This window comes from Wyeomyia smithii, chromosome 1 (assembly GCF_029784165.1).
Source record: "Wyeomyia smithii strain HCP4-BCI-WySm-NY-G18 chromosome 1, ASM2978416v1, whole genome shotgun sequence".
NCBI classification, from domain to species: Eukaryota; Metazoa; Arthropoda; class Insecta; order Diptera; family Culicidae; genus Wyeomyia; species Wyeomyia smithii.
The window spans coordinates 153094597-153118488 of record NC_073694.1 but is presented as its reverse complement, the minus strand read 5'-3'; the positions used below and the strand labels follow the sequence as shown (position 1 = coordinate 153118488).

At 42.7% G+C, this 23892-nt stretch overlaps 1 protein-coding gene across 5 annotated transcripts in view; it reads left to right on the top strand.

Moving 5' to 3' along the window:
- Positions 1–14769, top strand: part of LOC129728155 (ankyrin repeat domain-containing protein 12) — a 267340-nt gene extending 252571 nt beyond the window's left edge. For 4 of the 5 annotated variants that reach the window (XM_055686583.1, XM_055686570.1, XM_055686589.1 and 1 more), the window contains 2 exons: positions 12976–13096; positions 13163–14769. In XM_055686583.1, the coding sequence (XP_055542558.1) occupies positions 12976–13096; positions 13163–13764 (723 nt within the window). In that variant the 3' untranslated portion in view covers positions 13765–14769. The remainder of the gene's footprint in view (positions 1–12975; positions 13097–13162) is intronic. The other variant, XM_055686577.1, reaches the window with a different exon arrangement.
- Positions 14770–23892: the final 9123 nt, after the last annotated feature.

Below are 23892 nucleotides of genomic sequence, written 5' to 3'. Positions count from 1 at the left end.
TCTTTTGCCTCCTAATCTCCCGCTGAATTTCGTGGAGGTCGGGGGCTGATATACGGTCATCTACTGCTGGCACTCCCAGGTCCGTTCCAGTTCCGTTTCTGTTTGTTGCATCGCCATTCAGATCCATATCCTTGCAAAAGTCGGCTCGCGGCACATAGCCCTTACGGGATTAGTTAACCTTTTCGTAGAACTTTCGCGTCTCATTAGCAGTGAACAGCTCTTCTAGCTCTTCATGGTCACGATCCTCTTGCTGGCGCTTTCATTCCTTGCCCATCTGTACTTAACCAGGTTCTCTCTCGTCCTTACTAGGGTTTGCAATCCCGGGAACGATTTCCCGGGAAATAGCTTTTCCCGGGATTCTCGGATCCCGGGAACAGAAATATTAATTCCCGGGATCTCGGGATTCCCGAGTTTTGTTAGATTTACTATAGTTTCTTATGCAATAGTGCAATAAAATTGAATACGTCAAACTGGTGCCTGAAATAAATAATTTAATAAAACTCAACTGGCTTATTTCAAGTCGTATTGAACTGATTATTTAGTATTTTATCGTTTCCTTCCGGTTTTTCTCGGTCGCAGAAAACCACCGAATGGCGGAATAACGAGGTAAATCAACCAAAATTCTTCCTCAGAATTTTACGCTCCAACCAATGGTTTTCAATTAAATGTAGCAAGAGGTGAAATCGGTGATTTCGAAGTATTCTAGAAATCGAACATTAGCGGTGGTTCAGCGGATTTGAGTAAAGATTTACAGAAGGGAATGCCATTTTTGAGCTGAACGGAAAATTGTCAGCGGGTCTGAAGCGATTGTTTGACGTCATGAGGACCTTTAATGCTCCTTTTTGTTACCTTTTACTGATAAACTTATTTAAAATCTCATTTTTGCTAAAAAAAATTTCCGTTCCCGGTTCCCGGGAATTCCCGGGAAATAAGATTTTTCATTCCCGTTTCCCGGGAAATCGATTCCCGGGAATATTGTAAACCCTAGTCCTTACCTCCAGGCAATTTACCATGGTCCGGTTTTTCTCTGTCACCGCTGCCTGGCATTCCCCATCATACCAGTCGTTTCTGCCACTCAGCGCCTCTGTTCCTAGTGTCGTTGTCGCGGATTTTCTGATGGCCGTGCGAATCATGGTCCAGCCATCCTCGAGAGAAGCTGCGCCGAGTTCCTCTGCCGTGGGTAGTTCCGCTTCAAGCTGTTGCGCGTAGACTTCAGCCACTTGCTGGTCGGCTCTGTCGTGACTGGTAATCAGTCGACAGTTTTGAGCGCATACAAACCGCCACTAAGTAGTGGTCCGAGTCATTGCAGAAAAATAATAGGAATAGTTGAATAGATATAATAATTTTTTTCCGGTTTGAGCTTTTGTAATGCATCTTTTTTTTTTTCATTTTGTCGACCAGTTTGTCTACAATTGCTGAAAAAAACATTTCTTAAAAAGTTAGATTTTGCAGTACCGTGAGTGGCGGAGTTCCGAGCTAAAACTTATTGTTATGCTTCGAGGCTGATTTTCTGAAAATAATATATCAATAAAACTATTCGACCGAACCGACGATGTGACCTGGTAGTCCCCAACACTTTCTTTTCTTTGGGTTACACTAATTAACACCGTTACGATACGATGAAGAAAACTCTTCCACTGGAGCAGTTATTCTCAGGCAAAAACCGACACTCAGCATACCTGGGCTTCAAATCATGAGCAATTTATGTTCCTTGTTTCTTAATCATGCACAAAATGTGCAATTGGTTGGAAATGGCTTGGCCAGTAAAATCTTAATTCCTCCAATCCAGCGTCTTCGAAAGTTTTTGGCCTTCCCTCACGCGGACAGTGGTCAACATCGAAATTACCGTCTTTAAAACGACGAAACCGACCACGGCCTGTCTTTCACCTAGAGCAGCATATCCTTCAACTCTTTTCAACTCTTGATGCGCTCTAGCTGCCGTTTCATTTGAAAAAAAAAATGGTTATCAGTAGTACGGCTAAAAACATGATATACAACTACACGATCCCCTCACATGTGAAGGATTAGGGTTTAAAACCTGAACAGAAATGGTATCCAAAAACCGTAGATTGACGTCATACGATATTTATAAATGTCAAGATGGTGACTTCGTGATTCTTGAAAACAGCCTATTATGGCCAAATAAAATCTGATATGGGTCTTCGAAATAGCAAGATGATACTCAGAGACGAAAAATCAACTCCAAACGCCATTTTGAAATCCAAACAGGGTTTCAGAAATGCAGCCCGAAGTTGGTGGCATACATACCAAAATGAGTATTTTTAGACCCAAGATGATATCCAGAGATCCTATTGTTATTGCATTCAATCCCAAGTACCCTTTTTGAATCCTAGATAATGCGCAGAGGGCAAACATCAGCTTCAGACGAGAGGCTGAAATGAAAACTCGTCGAGGGGAGCAGATTCGTATTTTAATTGTGGCTGAACATATCCTCAGAAATTCATTCTATTTGAAGTTTCAAAGTATTCCTCCAGAGAAAAACAGGCAGCAGACAACGTATTGGAGGACGTAGGTTCAAACAGGAAGTTTTCAATCGGCATGGACCTAGGCAACGAAATAAGGATTACGGTTGGAAACATGGGACATGGAACTGCAAATCGCTCTGCTTCCCAGGATACGACAGAATAATCTACGACGAGCTACATCCACGCAACTTAGAAGTCGTAGCACTGCAGGAACTTTGTTGGACAGGACAGAAGGTATGGAAAAGCGGTCTACGGGCGGCGACTTTCTACCAAAGTTGTGGCACCACCAGCGGGCTGGGAACCGGCTTCATTGAACTGGACAAAATGCGCCAACGCGCGATGGGGTGCCATCCGATCAACGCAAGGATGTGCAAGTTGACGATAAAGGGAAGGTTCTTCAACTACAGCATCATCAACGTGCACTGCCCACATGAAGGAAGACCCGACGACAAGAAGGAAGCGTTCTACGCGCAGCTGGAGCAAGTCTACGATAACTGCCCGCGAAGAGACGTGAAAGGCAATGTACAGACCGGTAATCGGACAAGATAATCCGAAGCACCTTCTTGCCCGCAAAGATATCCACAAATACATCTGAAGATCACCCTACCAACAGACAGAGAATCGAATCGGTCACGTTCTAATCGACGGCAGATTCTTCTCCGACATCACCAACGTTCGCACTTGCCGCAGTGCGAATATAGATTCGGACCATTACCTAGTAGCTGTGTGCATACGCTCAAAACTATTGTCAAAACTATCGACGGTGTATAACAACCGCCGAAGTCGAACGCCGCGACCAAATATTGAGCCACTGCGGGACGCCGGAGTTGCACAGGAATACGCGCAGCAGCTAAAGGCAGCGTAACCCACGGAAGAGCAGCTTGGCGCAGCTACCCTTGAAGATGCATCTGAAGGATATGCGCTGAAGGCGCATCCGATCCGCAATCGGTTGCACTGCTGTAGCGCTATAAGGTACAAAGGCTCCGAATCATAGAAATGACTGGTTTGACGACGATTAGTCGAGGAGAAGAACGCAGCACGGGTGAGAATGCTGCAACAGCGTACGAGACCGAACGTTAAACGTGGAACGATGCCACCGGGCACAGAACAGCCAAAACTCAGTCCTCCGAGAAAAGAAGCGCCAGGAAGAGGACCAAGATCGCGTAGCGATGAAAGAGCTGTACCAAGCTAACGACACTCGGAAGTTCTACGAGAAGCTGAACAGCTTCCGTAGAGGCTACACGCCGCAAGCTGATATGTGCAGAAGCTTGGACGGCAACCTCCTTACGGATGAATGTGATGTGATCGAAAGGTGGAAGCAACGTTTCAATGAGCATCTAAACAGTGATGCAGTAGAGTGCGAGGAACGGTATTGATCTTGGTGCACGAGTTGAAGACAACAGGATTCCAGCCCCCGATTTTCCGGAGGTGGAGGAAGAGATTGGCCAACTGAAAACCAAGAAAGCTGCTGAAGTTGATCAACTTACCAGCGAGCTCTTGAAGCGCAGTGAACAAACACTGGTTAGAGTCATGCACTGGATCATAGTCAAGATTTGGGAGGAATAACGAGTACCGTAGAAGCGGATGGAAAGTATTATGTGTCCCATGTACACAAAGGGCGACAAGCTGGAGTGTTGCAATTACCGGGAAATCACTCTGTTGAACGCCGTGTACAAGGTACTTTTCCAAATGCTTTACCGTCAACTATCACCACTTGCGAAACAGTTCGTTGGGCACTACCAGGTTTGCGGTTCGGCAGGTTCTGCAGAAGTGCCGCGAATACAACGTGCCCACACACCACTCATTCATCGATTTCAAATTGGCATACGACACAATCGATCAAGACCAGCTATAGCGAATTATGCACGACTACGGACTACGTAAACCGGCCTGAGTTTGATAAACTTTGCCACGGCCAGAGGAATGGCCATATGTAGGTCCTATTGTCCACGTTTAACTATTCGCAAACACACCTGAAGGCATCCAAATGAAGAAGCCAGCTCCCGGATCGATCACGTACTGATTGACGGTTGGCACTTTTCGAATGTCACTACTGGTTTTTTCGGGGACCAAACATCGACTCTGACCATTCTCGCGTTGTTTGTAAGATCCGCGCAGGGTTGTCGAACGTGCTGAAATCTCGCACTGAGAGGACGACGCGATTCAACATTCAGCGGTTGAAAGCTGGTGGCGTAGCAGTAGAATACGCCAGAGAGCTGGGTCAACGGATCGCAGAACAGCAGGAGGAAGGAGGGAAAGACATAAATAAGCTGTGGAGCAATATCCACGGTGCCATCGAAACGACTGCGAGAGAGGTGGTAGGTACGATGCGTGGAAGACAGCGTAATGGCTGGTTCGATTCCGAGTGCCAGAGAGCGACAGATGAGAAGAACCGGGCCAGGAGCCGCATGCTCACTGCAGCTACGCGTCAAAGCAGAGAGAGATTCAGGGAGGCAAAAGCTGCCGAAAATAAAGTCCACCGTCGGAAGAAGCGCGAGTACGAGGAGCAGGTGCTCACTGCGTGCGGAGCTTCTATAGAACAGTCAACAGAGTCACAAGCTAAAATTTCCCTGTGCTGGTCATGTGTAATGACAAGGATGGCAACCTACCTACTTACCTAGCATTTTCAGGCGCTATTGAACGGTAAGGAGCCGAATGAGCAGAGCAGGAACAGGATGACAATTTTGATGGACGAGCCATTTGTGGAGCCACCGACACAGGAAGAGGTGGCAAAGGCGATTAGTGAGCTGAAAAACGGCAAGGAATATCCCGGCCGAACTTTTAAAAGAGAGAAGCGAGCGGCTCTACTATGCGATCCGTCAGATAATATTAAGGATCTGGGTGAATTAACAAATGCCGAACGACTGGCTGGAAGGCCTCATATGCCCTATCTATAAGAAGGGTCATCGATTGGATTGTTGCAACCATCGAGGCATTATGCTACTCAACTCCGCATATAAAGTATTCTCTCGTACCCTATTTTTCAGATTGAGACCGTTGGCGGAATCCCTTGTTGGCGAATACCAGGCTGGTTTTCGACAGGGGCGTTCTACGACGGATACCATTCTGCGACAGAGCCTCGATAGGTTCTGGGAGTACAACCTGTGCAGACTTACTTACTGTTCAACATCGCCCTTGAAGGTGCTGTACGAAGAGCAAATGTGCAAAGAAACTGTACGACCATCACGAAATCTGACATGGTCCTTAGTTTCGCGGACGATATCATCGGTATCAACGGTAGGCCGTGGAGGGGGCCTCCGTGCCTTTCAAGAGGGAAGCTGTGAGATTGCCATTAACTCTACCAAAACAAAATACATGGTAGCTAGTAGGAAGCGTGGGAGTTCTCGTGGTGTTGGTGCTGAGATGGAAATAGCTGGGGAACGATTAGAAGTGGTTGATAAATTCGTTTATCTTGGTACGCTTGTGACATGTGACAACGATATGAGCCGTGAAGTGAAACGACGAAATGCAGCTGCAAACAGGGCCGTCTACGGACTACGTAGCCCACTAAAGTCCCATAGTTTGCAAACTCGCACAAAACTAGCGCTATATAGGACGCTGATAATCCCATTGGCCCTTTACGGACATGAAACATGAACGCTGAAGGAAGCTGATCGACGAGTGCTCGGAGTTTTTGAGCGTAGAGTTCTGTGGTCGATGCTTGGCAGTAAATTGGAAGATGGAGTGTGGCGCAGACGCATTAATCACGGGTTATACTAGGTATACAAACACGAAGGTATAGTGAAGGTAATATAGCGGGGTAGGTTCAGCCAAAATGCTCGACGAGATAGCCAACAAACTACTTTCAGTAGAGAACCAGGAAGAGCTCGTCGACCCCGTAGTAGGCCTCGCACACGGTGGATGCGCGCGTTGGAACTCGATGCACGATCTGCTGGTGTACGTGAAAACGTGAAAATAAGTACGGATTTACGGACAAACTAACTCGGTTGGTCAAAGCAACGATGGATCGAGTGATGTGTGTAGTTCGAGTATCGGGGGCACTCTCAAGCTCCTGCGAAAACCGAAGAGATTTAGGGCATGGTGATATCAATGCAATGCAAGAGAAGGCAGTGCTAACCTTTCATCTCGAGTTCCAGTTGGTGGTGATGAAATCGAGGTGGGCTCCCTGGTAACTGTCGACAACGATACCAGCAAAGAAATTTACTGCGCATTATGGCAGGGAATCGTGCCTACTTTGGCTTCCGGAGGACGCTCCGATCGAGTAAAACTCGTCACCGCACCCAGTTAACTATCGACAAAACGCTGATCAGACCGGTAGCTCACTACGGGCATACCAGGTCTTATGCCATATGGCGACAAGCTGGAGTGTTGCAATTACCGGGAAATCACTCTGTTGAACGCCGTGTACAAGGTACTTTTCCAAATGCTTTACCGTCAACTATCACCACTTGCGAAACAGTTCGTTGGGCACTACCAGGTTTGCGGTTCGGCAGGTTCTGCAGAAGTGCCGCGAATACAACGTGCCCACACACCACTCATTCATCGATTTCAAATTGGCATACGACACAATCGATCAAGACCAGCTATAGCGAATTATGCACGACTACGGACTACGTAAACCGGCCTGAGTTTGATAAACTTTGCCACGGCCAGAGGAATGGCCATATGTAGGTCCTATTGTCCACGTTTAACTATTCGCAAACACACCTGAAGGCATCCAAATGAAGAAGCCAGCTCCCGGATCGATCACGTACTGATTGACGGTTGGCACTTTTCGAATGTCACTACTGGTTTTTTCGGGGACCAAACATCGACTCTGACCATTCTCGCGTTGTTTGTAAGATCCGCGCAGGGTTGTCGAACGTGCTGAAATCTCGCACTGAGAGGACGACGCGATTCAACATTCAGCGGTTGAAAGCTGGTGGCGTAGCAGTAGAATACGCCAGAGAGCTGGGTCAACGGATCGCAGAACAGCAGGAGGAAGGAGGGAAAGACATAAATAAGCTGTGGAGCAATATCCACGGTGCCATCGAAACGACTGCGAGAGAGGTGGTAGGTACGATGCGTGGAAGACAGCGTAATGGCTGGTTCGATTCCGAGTGCCAGAGAGCGACAGATGAGAAGAACCGGGCCAGGAGCCGCATGCTCACTGCAGCTACGCGTCAAAGCAGAGAGAGATTCAGGGAGGCAAAAGCTGCCGAAAATAAAGTCCACCGTCGGAAGAAGCGCGAGTACGAGGAGCAGGTGCTCACTGCGTGCGGAGCTTCTATAGAACAGTCAACAGAGTCACAAGCTAAAATTTCCCTGTGCTGGTCATGTGTAATGACAAGGATGGCAACCTACCTACTTACCTAGCATTTTCAGGCGCTATTGAACGGTAAGGAGCCGAATGAGCAGAGCAGGAACAGGATGACAATTTTGATGGACGAGCCATTTGTGGAGCCACCGACACAGGAAGAGGTGGCAAAGGCGATTAGTGAGCTGAAAAACGGCAAGGAATATCCCGGCCGAACTTTTAAAAGAGAGAAGCGAGCGGCTCTACTATGCGATCCGTCAGATAATATTAAGGATCTGGGTGAATTAACAAATGCCGAACGACTGGCTGGAAGGCCTCATATGCCCTATCTATAAGAAGGGTCATCGATTGGATTGTTGCAACCATCGAGGCATTATGCTACTCAACTCCGCATATAAAGTATTCTCTCGTACCCTATTTTTCAGATTGAGACCGTTGGCGGAATCCCTTGTTGGCGAATACCAGGCTGGTTTTCGACAGGGGCGTTCTACGACGGATACCATTCTGCGACAGAGCCTCGATAGGTTCTGGGAGTACAACCTGTGCAGACTTACTTACTGTTCAACATCGCCCTTGAAGGTGCTGTACGAAGAGCAAATGTGCAAAGAAACTGTACGACCATCACGAAATCTGACATGGTCCTTAGTTTCGCGGACGATATCATCGGTATCAACGGTAGGCCGTGGAGGGGGCCTCCGTGCCTTTCAAGAGGGAAGCTGTGAGATTGCCATTAACTCTACCAAAACAAAATACATGGTAGCTAGTAGGAAGCGTGGGAGTTCTCGTGGTGTTGGTGCTGAGATGGAAATAGCTGGGGAACGATTAGAAGTGGTTGATAAATTCGTTTATCTTGGTACGCTTGTGACATGTGACAACGATATGAGCCGTGAAGTGAAACGACGAAATGCAGCTGCAAACAGGGCCGTCTACGGACTACGTAGCCCACTAAAGTCCCATAGTTTGCAAACTCGCACAAAACTAGCGCTATATAGGACGCTGATAATCCCATTGGCCCTTTACGGACATGAAACATGAACGCTGAAGGAAGCTGATCGACGAGTGCTCGGAGTTTTTGAGCGTAGAGTTCTGTGGTCGATGCTTGGCAGTAAATTGGAAGATGGAGTGTGGCGCAGACGCATTAATCACGGGTTATACTAGGTATACAAACACGAAGGTATAGTGAAGGTAATATAGCGGGGTAGGTTCAGCCAAAATGCTCGACGAGATAGCCAACAAACTACTTTCAGTAGAGAACCAGGAAGAGCTCGTCGACCCCGTAGTAGGCCTCGCACACGGTGGATGCGCGCGTTGGAACTCGATGCACGATCTGCTGGTGTACGTGAAAACGTGAAAATAAGTACGGATTTACGGACAAACTAACTCGGTTGGTCAAAGCAACGATGAATCGAGTGATGTGTGTAGTTCGAGTATCGGGGGCACTCTCAAGCTCCTGCGAAAACCGAAGAGATTTAGGGCATGGTGATATCAATGCAATGCAAGAGAAGGCAGTGCTAACCTTTCATCTCGAGTTCCAGTTGGTGGTGATGAAATCGAGGTGGGCTCCCTGGTAACTGTCGACAACGATACCAGCAAAGAAATTTACTGCGCATTATGGCAGGGAATCGTGCCTACTTTGGCTTCCGGAGGACGCTCCGATCGAGTAAAACTCGTCACCGCACCCAGTTAACTATCGACAAAACGCTGATCAGACCGGTAGCTCACTACGGGCATAAGACCTGGTTTGTGGAGGACCAACGCGCCTGTGCGGTCTTTGAGCGGAAAATGTTGCGTACCATCTTCGATGGAAATCAGAACGTGGAGAAGGCGAATGAACCACGAACTGCAGGAGCTGCTTGGGGAGCCATCTATCGTCTACACTGCTAAGATTGGCAGGTTGCGGTGGGCTGGGCATATCGCAAGGACGTCGCACGACAACCCGGTAGAGATGGTTATTGAAACCAATTCGTCAGGGACGATACGGATAGGTGCACAGCGGGCAAGGTTTAAGACGACCTACGGACCCTACGCAGACTGCAGAGCTGGCGAACTGCTGCCATGGACCGAGTGGAATGAAGACGACTCTTGCGTACAATAAAGGGCTCACCACGGCTTAGTACTGTTTGGTAAAGTAAAATAGGCTGAGAAATGGAATCCGAGAAAGCAGTTATTGCTACCACAGAAACGGTTTGATAATGTCACTTGTTCGTGTGCGAATCGCGATGGAAATTCTGCGAATAAATACATCTTCTCTAGTGTTGAAAATAGGCACAGTGCGTTGCGTTTTAAATAGTGACCTGCACTTACAGAACACCTATCTAAATAACTAATTATTGCCTCGACATCGAAGATTAAAAAAAAATTATAGTTTATGCATTACCAGTAGAGTTTTACTCATCGTATTCGTGGATGTGTGGCACGCTGATTTCGTGCGCCACATAATGTCGACTTCGCCTTTGAGATGTGGTTATTTTGGTATAGCACTTTTGTTTCGGAGGAACAGCCCAAAGTTATCAAATATTCCCTATCATGGGTATTTTCAAAGCCGGGATAATACTCAGAAGCTAGGAATGAATTCCAGCAGTCATTTTGAAACCAAAGATTGCTAAATGAGTATAAGAAACGATGTGAAATTTGAAAACTTTTTATGGTTGGCAACACCACCCGAAATCTTTTAAAATACCACTTGGCAACGCAGGTTTAGCCCCTAGAACTCAAATTGAAAAAATATGAAAGATTTTAGCTTTTTAACTATTTTTGTGAGCTTTGGCGCCCTTACTGAGCTCGAAAGTGCGTTAAAAGCCGCATTGCCTAGTAATTGTTACTGATAAAACATAAAAAAATACAGCTTTTAAACCGTTTCTATGAAAGTAGTCACTCCTAGCCAAGTTTTATAAAAAGGCAAAATTTTTCAGAGTTTTAAATGAAGTTTTCGCACTTCCGAGCTAGCTAAGGGCACTAAAAATGGCAAAAATGGTTGAAAAGCTGTAATCTTTCATATTTTACACTTTGAAGTTCACTGTTTTCACTTTTGATGGCCAGTGTAACAAACTTTTAGAGTCATTGGATTAACTTTCCATACGTTTATGAAATCTCGAGAAACTTTTAGAACAAATCTTTTGCCGTATAAAAATGTGTTAGCTATGGAATTTCTTAACACAAATTACTGACTTCCAGTTATACCACAAAAAAAAATTCTCTAATGTGCGTCACTCAGTAATGGGATCTCTCCGTTTTATCAGACTCAGTAATCTTAGGGATAGAATGCACAAGTGATTACCACGGCTCAGCAGGTTAACTAGTTCCGCCACTGTTGTTGTGCCAATCATCGACGCCCAGAGAGGCGACTCCACCCTGGACCCGTTGATTAACGGACCGGCGCCAACGGCTTTACATCCTCATACGATGGAAGGCGTGATCCCAGAGATTTTTCGCCTCAGCCTTAATTTTGACGGACATGTTTATGTTCAAATCATATATCATCACCGAGTTGGTTAACTCGGTTAACATACTGTTTTTCCGCATGAAAAAAACGGTTATCGATGTTATCCACTCACCAGTCAAATATTCCACCCGACCGATAATTGATCACGCCGTTCCACCTTGAAAACAATGACAACTATTATGCTCATATTATCTCCACCCGTGAAAAGAGATGTCAGCCAGCCATAGCAGCAGCACGTACCGTTCGTGTGTGATATTTTTTCTATTATCACGCTCCAATAAGTCGGGCAGAAAAACACGCCGAAATCCCACAGCCGGAGCCAATTTTTCCGTCCTGGAAGAGGGCACCAGCCATCGTTTCCCGTCACTTGAGCAAACTGCTTTGAAATGTTCGCAGTCTTTTTTCGGATACCGGGAGGCGGGAGGTAGAAATGCACGTGTAAATTTATGTAAATATATTCAACGAGTCTGTATGCATGAGCGGAACAAATTTTAATTATGTAGACGGTGGAACAGACAAATAAAGAAGCAACGCATTTCCATAGGATGCTTCGAGCAACCAGGAGTTTCTAACAATTTACGGCGGTGAAGAACTGTGCGAAAAATACTGAGTCAAAAACAAAAAGTTCCTTCCATTTCCTGCCCTGCACCGTGTCAGAGTGTATCAAGCGCATCATCCGGCAAGGACACCTATTCCTAGAGCTCACCTGCATCGACTCTGACGAGGGCTACTGCTGTGGTGTTTGAGTTGAAATGCATTTTAAAGTTTTAATGCTCTATTTCCTATCAGGTGCACTGCAAAGGAGCGAAAACTTTTCCTGGTTCGGTTCGGTAGGTACCTACTCCGGATGTTGGATTCTACAAATGCAAAACGCTTGTGCAACTTGTATTCCCTGCAGGCAGATCAACGACGTTCCTTGTCGATCTTTTTTTCGTTTCGGTACATTCGCACCGGAACGTACGATGCGATTGTTTTCAAACGCTTTCAGCTATTGTTTCGGAATCTGAACGTTTCAAAAAAAACCGACCTTGTAGTGGAATTTTTACCACCCGATACCAGTGTTCTCGGTAACGATTACGGTGTGCTTTTCTCACGATGCCATTTATGTTGTAATGGAGTAGGAATGGAGGACGATGTCAAGCCGGCTGCCTGCGGCAGCAAGAATTTTAGTACTTTGATTTTATTTACAACGGTCGGTCTGATGTGTTTGCTTGTAGCAGTATTGCGTAAATATTTGGCTTCCGAAATAAGAATTTGTCAGTGTCAGAAAGTAGTATACTCTTTTCGCAATTTTCATGACCAACTTTTTTTAGCATCATCTCTGATATCCACTAATTTAGAAAACAATAACAGGAACAATCTGCAGCTCAGATGACTTGAGTAGTGTTGTACAACTTTCGAAATACGCATAGTGATTGAGTTTATAATAATTGAAGGCAGTCTTTTTTCTTTGTAGTTTTGTTGAATAGTGCTTATTTACTGATATGTTATCTTGTCAATGTAAATATTAATAATGTACCCAACAACCGATACTTCCAATCCAGCACAATTAGTTGATGTATTATTTGATTGCTATTGTTTTGTTACCAAATCAGCTAGATTTGTTTTGTGGTGTATAGTGGAGCATTTGCAATTTAGAAATAGGGTTCACTCATTTCCCTACAATTTATAACGAGTCAAAAGAGGAAACTTGAGTAGCAGATATATTCTGGGAAATAATTCCAAATTCCCAAAAAACAATAGTTCGGGAACTAATTAGAGCTTTTTTTATACTCTATTCCGAATCAAAGGCCGAACGTCGTCTTAGTCCCGACGTCAGCCGCTACGAGCGAGCGTTAAATTGTACCACCAAAACGCATCGCTGTCTGCACGCAACCCACGCATACACGGGAATTCCTTGCGCAGCCTACAGTAAGTATCCGTACCTCAATGTACAAACCATCCACTCTGTGTTGCTAATAACTCTCCTCTACACAGTCCCGATGATGAACCACCACACGATACCGAAGTTCGGATTTGGCCCGTACAAATCATCTTCCAGCGGAGTTGGCAGTTTTTTCCTGCCGAAAATCCTCACCAACCCGACGGACCGGACCTGTCCGGCTGCAAGCGCCCTCGCCGGACCTGGTGGTGGCACTGCAACTAGCAAGGTAGCCTTAGAGTTAACCCACGGTAGCAACAAGCAAGTGATCACACTGCCATCCGAAAAGCTCGATAGCAATAAGCGATACTATGTAACCTTTACCCTTAAACCCCCGGGCATCACCGATTCACAGACCCCAGCCGCAGCGGCTGCTGTCGATCCAACTGATTATTCATTGTCATCCACTACAGGCAAACCTGCGGAAAGTCAGCCTCGGTCAGCTGCCGACTCCGACGGCCAGCGATGGCACAGTAGCGGCACCGGCTCCTTTAATGATGTCCAGCATCCGGACCAGCCCCAGCCCCAGCCAGCAACCGGTCTCCTTCCAGCCGTTGTAGAGGAAGACTCAAACCTCGACTCCAGTTCCCAGCAGGTCCACAGCAGCGGCAATGGCGGTGGTGGTGGCGGATCCACCAGCGCTAGACCCGCTATCTAGTACTGGCGGGGGCTGGCCACTTACGCCGTTGCCGCCGTTCGGACTGCCAATGGGCGCAAGCATACAGATACACTGTTCGTTCACTGCCAGAATCGTTGTTCTGAACAATTCCTTTTTGTGGTCTTCACATATCTAGAAGCAAAAGCGTAGAATGTTGTTTTTTATCATGCAAATTGTTAGATTTTCTATGCGTAATAGCGCAAATTTAGCAAACAACCAGAGTGGCGGCATAGCGCGCAACGAATATATTGTGTAAATATGCAAATATACTGATAAACAGTCACATAGATACGTACCAGTAAACCGAACCTTCCGGGTTCCGGGCAGCTAATGAGTGTCTTTCATTTACTACACCCTTCAAACTGATTCCTACAATTGGCGGTTACGGTATTCCAGTATTCAGCTGATCGCTTTGGGAAGCTTGACCAGCTGTTTTTTTCTTTTTTTTCTATTTGTTCGTTCTGGAGGACTTTTTTTTCGTCGCTCGTTTACCTTCGAATTACACGATTGATTTCATCGAATTACATCCTACTGCAAGTAATGGCGCTTCCGACTACCGAAACGAAAACTTCCAGTTCATGAACTCGAACTAATTTCCTAGGAAATGGTCTTGTGCTGTATAGTCCGAAAATGCCGCATGGGAAGAAGGGACTCGAAATGCATCGGTGTTGGTCACGCTAGTTTATGAAGTCTACAGTGCTGGGTGAGTGGTAAAGTCGATCTAATTGGTTGGTGGAGCCACTTGTTGGGAAATTTTTCATTGCCATTACAGGATGACCTCGACGATGAGCTAAATGAGAACCTTCGACGATGTTTCGATCTGCAATATGGTGGTCAAGTTGGGAGGGAAAATTCTCAAAACGTTGGATAGATTACACAATTTTCAGGCTGGTTATAATTGTAAATTAGTATTAGTGAAGCTATTACGGTTTGAACAAATTTTTGTAACCACTAAAATACCGAAGCAAAATCTGGCAACAACTATAATTTTGACCGATAACATTTTAACAAAGTTTTGTGAAAATTGAAACAGATTGAAAAAAATCCAAAATTAACTTGCTTGTATTTACTTTCGGTGATGAATTAAATTTCGGGAACATTTTCTCCAAATTGTGCGAGCGTTGAACACGAACATCATCATTGTTTCAATTTGATTTTGTGAAAATGTGCGGCACATCTATTGTGATGAAATTCGGATATTTTTATTTCTACTGCTAAGCATTTCTAGCCAGAATGATCTAAAACACTAGAAAACATCTTATTGATCAACATTTTTTATTTAATAAAAACTTTGCACACGTATTCGATTTAACAAACAGAGTATTTTTGCGACTTGAGGAGTTTTTCAGAATCAAGCGTTATTTTTTAAATAGGTGTATGCAGTTGCAGTTGTTTGGCTATATGAAATTTTCGACAAATTTTTAATTTTTTATTGTATTCCACCGATTTTAAGCAGCTAAGATGGTCATTTTAATTCAAAAAGCGAGTAGAAAATAATTTCCTAAATGGATCCGTTTTCAAATCATTTTGAATGAAAAATTAAAAAGTACACAGTGAATTTTAAACTATGGCAGAAGTGAGTGAATTTTTTTCCATAAAATTTTTAATCGAATGAAACTTGACAATATTCCAAAATTTTCGGTGGAAAGCTCAGATTGAAAATACTTGTTTTTTTTAGCGGAAGGTAAGCATTGAATTAAAACCAAATTCCATTGATACGATATGATTTCAATAATGATATGGAATCATAAAATTCTTGGCCATTAACTTTCTCAATAGATCTGTTTACCTCCAGGTATTTCAAAATTAGGTTTAAAAAAATCATGAGAATACGCTTAGTCGTTATTCTCAAGCAAAAATTATGGATTTACTAAATATAGGATCAACATAACACAATTCATTCTTTGAAAGTTTTGGCTGAATAATTCAAATGCCATCTCGGTTCTATAAATGACACTGGTACACGCAAAGTTTTTCCGTATTACTCAATTAGCAATAACGTGAAATGACTCTTTAGGTAACAAATCTGTTACTTAAAAAGCAATATAGTTCATCTCCATTCAAGAAACAACACCGTCGCATATGTTGTACATGCGCTGCGAGGGCGACTCCCCCTGCCGCGGGTTAATGTACAGCACTACTTAGAGCTGTACATGAACTCACGGCAAGACAAACCGTCATCGCAACTCAAGCCGTTCCTTCTATCTCCAATTCATCCGGTGTGCGTGTATTAGTTTGTTGTACGCATACGGAATAAAGAAATAATATGACAAGAGTTGCCAAGCAGCATTTTTTCCTGTCATACAGTATGCAAACGTTGATGATTTCAAAGACTTCAAATGCGTCATGGTATCACATCACGATTTGTAAACTGTGTCAGATAAAAACACACACATTTGCCTATATGCAAGCTATCTAAAACACGCAATGAAAGTGCTTCATAGAAACTGATTTGGACCTGTTTGAAGATACAAAACTGGTGCCCATCCTGAACAACATTCGAAACTTTGGGCTCACGGTATTGCCTATTTTCACTTCAAGTAAACACCGGGGAACGAAATAGTGGTGTTTCTAATTAGACATTTGAGGTTGATGGGTGAGATTCCTATTATGTGTGAATAGCCTATCTCACCGAATCTCTAATACCTCACTTTTCTGACAGTTAGTGGTAACTTTGTTTACGTTTTCGATTTTGTGCTTTTTTTTGATGGAGCAATCGTGTGCGTATTGGAAACGCTGCTCAATTTATAGTTGTTCTTAGTGTACTGGCACCTCACGCCCAACATTAAAAGGGCATTTTGGTCTCAATTAAAATGATCTGCTATAATTGAGAACAAAACTGCACCACGCGAAGCTAAACAAAGTCACCAGTAGCTGTCAAACTCAGGTGCGTGACGTCACCGTGCGATGGTCTATAAGGGGAAAGAAATGAACCCGATCGTTGCATCAATATGAATGCAGCGAGTGAAGTCTTGCTAACACATGCATTTCGGTTCTTGGCTGTATGTTCTCCTGCAGAAACACATACAAGCGTGTGGTCGGCATAATTTTTGTTACTTTTTGGTTATTACTCTTTGTGTATAATGCGTGGTCTAATACACAATAAGAAATAAAGTGTTGCACCAAAGTAACAAAATGTTCCCCGTTTGTGTTGGGTGTAAACTCAGGTTTCGCTGAAAAAAAGTTAACTTTTTAACCATTCCTGTGAATTTTGGTGCCCATGAAAAAGATACATGTTTCAGAGACTTAAAAAAGTTTTTCCTTAAGCCATCATCATAAACGAACCCGACAAGTAATTACACCGCGTCGAACCGACCCACTTTCAGGCAAACTAGGGGTACGAAAATTCAAAGGAAAAGCTATAATCTTTCTAAGGCAATTATTTTGAGTTTTGCGGAATTCCCTGGAATTCAAAGTGAAAAAAAATGATCGACCATAGCTTTTTAACCGTTAGTGTGAATTTCGAGGGCACTAGTCAGCTCAGCAGTGCGTCAAAAAGCCGCTGAGTAATTGTTTACCAGGATCGTCGCTTCTATCTTTGCTTAGCGGAAATTATTTATTTAAGTCTTTGAAGACCTTGCGCACTTGCGACTTAAGTTGGGGGCCCCAAAATTGATTTTATTTCTAGTTTGAGGTCTCGGGCAAATTTGTGTTGATATCTACTCTTCAGAAGTGAAAAAAAGAGTTGCTCTAGAGCTCAAACTGGAAAAAAGTAGGATGTTGTATTCAAGACTGACGTAGAACTACGCACACTATAAGTGCTTCATGATTGAGTCATAAAGTCTTCAAATGCTTGCTTTGTTGACACTGAAAACACGAGCTGTGCTGTTTCACATTCAGTAAATTAGACGGCCGCTACAGATTTAAATTGCTAGTATCTGGAAGTTGACTCGTGTGCAGCTCTCATTTCTCAATGTCGCGTACCTCTAGCAGTTGTACTCCAGTCGCTATTGTGTAAGGGCATCTTCAGCGGTGGTCTATTTTTGAAACAACTTTATACTAGATTTACACCAGCGAAAACTGAATAGAACCAGCTTATATAGATCAACTTTTCGTTCTCCGCACCGGTGTTGTATATCTTCTTGTTTTAAACCGCTGACATCTGTCACACTGTCAACAATTCAATAACCCCATGCTATCAGTTTATGAGACTTGTCATAATAAAAAGCATTTAATACACTAAAGTCGCTTATTACGCGGGGGATACATGCCACGTAAAAAAAACCGAGTAAATTCCGGAATCTGCGTAAAAAAAACCGCGTAAATTCCGGAATCCGCGTAAAAAAACGCGTAAATTCCGGAATATGCGTGAAAAAAGCCGCGTAAAACAAAACCGCGTAAAAAAACGCGTAAAAAGCGACCTTAGTGTATTTAACAAACGGAATTTCGATAAGTTTCACGCACATTTAACGATTACTTTGGCAATACACTTTAAATCCACAAGACTTTATATATTTGACGGTTTGACCCGAGCGTCAGTAATATTTCTCAGGATGGAATGGTATGATCGAAAAATTTCTGCTACAAGTAGGGCTTCGGAGGATAGCGAAAAATGTTTGATCGCGTAGATGTTCATCTTCCGTTTTCATGTCATCAATCTTTCAGAATCTTGCAGTTCTTTAAACTTGGGTTCGGTGTTGAGGATATTGAAACAAGCCTGGGGTGACATTGCGCATTTAGTTTCGAGTAACTCGAACAAAACTAAATGATCGCTGGTGGGCGTTATGTTTCGTTTTCCGTATTTTTTTTTCGACTTTCCCTTTCGAGCTTAGAGCAAAACTGGCAGTATGTGACGTGCTCGAAAATAGCGAAAATCGTTCGATTCGAGCTGCACAATGCCACTCCTGCATTTTGAACGCTTTCAGTTCGGTGTCTTCGAAAAACATTTTCCTTGCCTCTTGAGGCCTTTTCTAGTCCCACTACAATTAGGGCGATTAACGAATAGCCAACATATTTGGCTTCCTGGTGGCTGATGGTTGCAAACCAAGTAGTTGAACCTACGGTTATGGTCTTCCAGAATTCTCCCTTTTGCTAGTCAGTTTCCTTGAAGTCAAGAACGACAAACATGTTCATTTTTTTCTTCAGAAGAACCACAAAAATGAATTGTGAATAATCATGAAAAATCTTTGTTTTATTTATCCCCAACTCAGGCAAAATGCTTATATGTAAATAGCAAAAAATGAGGTATTCAATTAATATGACATTTTACCCACCTATTGGTAGCGTACAAAGGGTTTTAGAACGATCTATTTCTTGTTCCAAAAAGTGACAAAAATATATCAAAATTAGAGCGGGGGCCTAGTGTGGTTGGTAACGTCTCCGCCAACCACGCTCGACGCCTGGGTTCGAATCCCACCGCCGACATAGGTGTCGATGGTTGTGAGGTGGCGTGATCCACTCACAACCAACCCAACTGGTCTAGATTCAATCCTAGCCGACACCGGGAGATTTTCTGAGGCGAAAAATCTCTGGGATCACGCCTTCGCATGAGGAAGTAAAGCCGTTGGCGCCGGTTCGTTAATAAACGGGTCGTGAGTTAGGGTCCTGGGTGTGGAGTCGCCTCCCTGGGCGTCGGTGATTGGCCACAACAGTGGCGGAACTAGACCGACGGAAAATAAGTGAGAATAAAAAAAAATTTATATCAAAACGTATACCAGTTTCAATTTTTTTCAATTTAGATCTGGTATAAAACAAAATTTACACCACCGGTGCAGCAATGAATTTGAGTTTGTTCCAAAAAAATAGAACAAAACAACGATTTGGACCACCGCTGAAGATGCCCTAACAAACTAAACTGTAGATTAGATTTTTGCCATTAGGGCGTGGCCACGCAGCTTAGACAAAGACAAACAAACCAAAACACTGTGTTGAGCCAAAATATGTAGGCAGTGGACTTTATTTCGTCCATGTTATTGTTATCTGTGCTCGGGAAGCAAGCCAATAACGAGGGAAATGTATGGGAAAGTTTGACCTTGGAACTTTTCACCTTTTTCCACCATTAAGCAGTAAAGCAACAATGTTGAACATAATATCAACAAATTGTTACACATTTCATCAATCCACCGATACATAAATGAGTAAGGTGCATTAAGTCGTTCGCTTACTATAATCGTTTGAAATCTGACGCAACATTTGCCAGTTTCATTTTCAATTTCACAAAGTGTAATCTAGTATAGAAAACAAAGACGTAGTCCTACGTCAAAAAAAAAACTATTTTTTTTGTGTTAAGAGAAAGAAGAATAGTTTATTCAGCAAAGTTGTAGAAGATTTAAAAATATGAAACTTTGTTGAACAAATGAAAATCCTATCTTTTTTTTTGGTCCAAAGTTATAAAGTATAAGTTATTGTTGGTTGCATTTTACACGAAAGTATTGTTCAGAGGAATTGTTAGAGCACACAAAACATACATTTTTGCCAAAGGCCATATATCTCCAGAACATTTCCTTACAAAGTTATATAATATTTTAGCTTATTTTTTCGATAACTTCAAGAACGTATAGGTTAAAAAGGGGCAAGTGGAATCATGATGTCAATACTTTTCCTTGAAGTTAAACTAAAGTACCAAAAACTTCTTCAGGTTCCATCTGTCCCAATCAACCCATATTAGAGTACGGCGAGCATAAATACTTTTTTTTTTGTTAGGAGATAGAGAAATGGATAATCAGGCAAAGTTTTCGAACGTGCAGAAATATGAGTCTTTGCTGAACAAACACAACTCTTATCTTTATTGGGTACAGAGTTACACAGTATTTTCTGTAAAAGTTATCTGAAAGTTTATTTTTGCACTTAACTGTTGTTGGCTACATTTTACAAGAAAACGTTGTACTAAAGAAGCATTTGGGCATACAAAACACACGTTTTTGTTGAAGGCCACACCTCTGCAGGACCTTTTCTCACAAAGTTATAGCATGCTTAAGCTTATTTTTTCGATAATTTTCAAAACGTTTAAAGTAAAAAGGGGTAAGTGGAATCATGATGTCAATACTTTTTCTCAAAGTTGAGCTCGAGTGTTCAAAGCTGTTATAAGTTTGATCCGTCCCAATCCACGTGTGGCCTTCGACAAAAACGTGTTTTATTTAGGTTAAGTACACCCAACGCAAACGGGAAACATTTTATTACTTTAGGGCAATTTTTTATTACTTTTTGTGTCTTATGACTGCGCATTATACACAAAAAGTAACAAACAAAAAGTAAGCAAATTATGACGGCCACACGCTGTTTCTGTAGGAGAACATACAGCCAAGTACCGCAATGCATGTGTTAGCAAGACTTCTCTCGTTGCATTTGTATTGATGCAACGATCTGGTTCATTTTTGTCCCCTCCATCCACACATAATCAGAATCTCAACCGTCAACCTCAAATGTCTAATTAGAAACATATTCGTTTCGTCCCCCAGTGTTTACTTGAAATGGAAATATGTAATGCTGTCTGACCAGAGTTGCCGAATTTGCGAATATTGTTCTGGATGGGCACGAGTTTTGAATTTTCAAACAGGTCCAAATGAGTTTCCATGAACCAATGATTATGTGCTGTAGATAGCTTGCAAGAAAGCGAATGTTTTTGTTTTTCTCTAACGCAGTTTACAGATCGTGATGTCATTTTAAGGCGCATTTTAAGTCTTTGAAATCATCAACGTTTGCATACTCTATGACGGGGAAAATGCTGCTTGGCAGCTCTTGTCATATTTTTTCTCTACTCCGTATGCATACAACGAGCGAACTAATACACGCACACCGGATGAATTGTAGATTGAAGAAACTTATAAGGCTTCTGCCAGGCTGAACGCCAACACGAGTGATGGGGCGAGATTTTTGCCGTAGGCTAATGAACAGCTTTCCTTACGGCTGTTTATTTACCTGCGGCAAGAATCTCACCCGATCGCTCGCGTTGGCATTCAGCCTAGCAGAGGCCTAACATGTGCAACATATGCGACTGTGTGTGATTTTTTTTTACTTGAGACGGAAAGGGAGCATTTTTCGACAGAAAAAATTTTGTATGTGGTTGAAACGACCATTATTAGATAGTCGTACTCCCGTAACACGTGCTAAATACATGACAGTATGTGTTGTTACTTCACTGGGGAAGAATTTTATTGCCTTTTGAGCAATGGATTTGTTACCCAAAAGGGAATTTTGCGTTATTGCTTCTAAAGTAATAAGGAAAAGTTTTGCGTGTACAAAAAACTATCATTTAAGTAACTTTTACAGAAAATACTCTGTGCCCAATGAAGATAGGAATTTTGTTTCTTCAGCCAAGTTTCATATTTTTGCACGTTCTAAAACTTTGCCGAATAAGTCATTTCGGTATCTCTTAACATAAAAAAGTTAGTATTACTTATATATGAAAACTTTCTGTGACATATGCTCGCCGTACTCTAATATGGGTGGATTGGGACAAAAGAACGGCGCTATACAGCTTAACTTCAAGGAAAAGTATTGACAACATGATTCCACTTGCCCCTTTTTAACCCCCTGGAGAAATATGGCCTTTGGCAAAAATGTGTGTTTTGTGCGCCCTTATAACTTCTCCAAACAACACTTTCGTGTAAAGTGCAACTAAGACAAGTCAAGTCCAAAAAAATAACTTTTAAGTAAGTTCCATATAACATAATTTATAACTTTGTACCAAAAAAGATAAGATTTTCATTTGTTAAACAAAGTTTCATATTTTTGAATTTTCAACAACTTTTCTGAATAAACCATTCCTCTATCTCCTAACCCAAGAGTTTTTTATTTTTAGTATAGTAAACTTTTCAAATTTTTTGACAATTTGCAATTATGCGGGTCATTTATACAAACAATTGTTAAGAAGACACTATTAAGATAGGATGAATGTAAAAGGTGCTATGGAATTAAGTTCCACTTTTTGCCTTATTGGACCACTGTGCACTGTGCAATGGTTTCCGAGCTAAAATGCTTTCAACAAAACCTATGCCAAAATGCATACGCCTTTCCAGTAAATAAGTCTTGAGTCTTGGAAATTCCTCCACCCGCGGGAAATACTCAGTTTGCATAGCCAAATGCGTGTGCAAAGTTCAATTCAAATGAAAAATAATTCATTTGGCATGGAACTGCTTTCATTTGTCCTTAACACAGTTTTTTGAACAAGGATTATTTTTGAGGAATTAGAATAACGTTGTCCCTCGAAGTTAACTTTTGCAATATTTACGAGTCAATACGTGTCAATACGTGTCAATACGTGTCCTCTTGTAAAATACAATGACCACTATTGTTGGGTGATCAGGTACCTGCACCGACACGCTCCTAGTTAGGTCAGGTTCTCAGGATTCAAAGAGCAAATCTCATTGGGTTGTAAACAGCCACTGCCAAGAAATGAAATATGAAAAAATGAAACTGAAAGTTGAAGGTTATCATTGATTCCCCCCCTTTTAGCTAGATAATATTTATGGATTATAAATAAATTTTTGGACTATGCACAAGAGCATAAAGTCGATATCCGACGTCAAATTTTCCCGACGATGACGAGGGGTACGGAAGACATTTTGTGTACTTTAGAAACAGTTATAATTTCTGCAGGTAGAAATTTCAAAACTGCGAAACTTATTGCATAAAGTGCTTAATTATATGAAATTTTACGAGACTTAATATTGATTCTAGAACTAGCCGCAATGCCATAAATATTCATTCCTTTATTTTCCATGTATGCGAGTTTTTTATCTCTAAAGAGAATGTCAAACTCATGAATAACCAATAGCGAACCTTGAAAGAGAGATAGAGAGTGACGTCGAAGGCCGTTATTTATATAAATAGAAATTTACCTGGTTTCGAAAATATGTTGCACTACGTTGAACCATCATTCGTCTTCAGTGATTTCAAAATGGTGACAAATGGCGCATTCTATTCGCTTCCAGAGATTCTTATTCCGAAAATATCCATTCTGTGTCGGTTATTATGCGATGAGTTCAACCATCGGACGCCATATTTGATTGCAAATATCGTTGAACTTAGATTTGTAGCCCCATATATCAGGACAGGAAATAAACGTCATTGCGTTGAGTACCATTTCCCCCCCTAAATCTTCCACTATTCCTCCATCTGGCCGTGAATTTTCGTATTGCCTGCGGTATCCCTTGTGCATCGCGTTTTCGATTTTTCCCCTCCGCACGC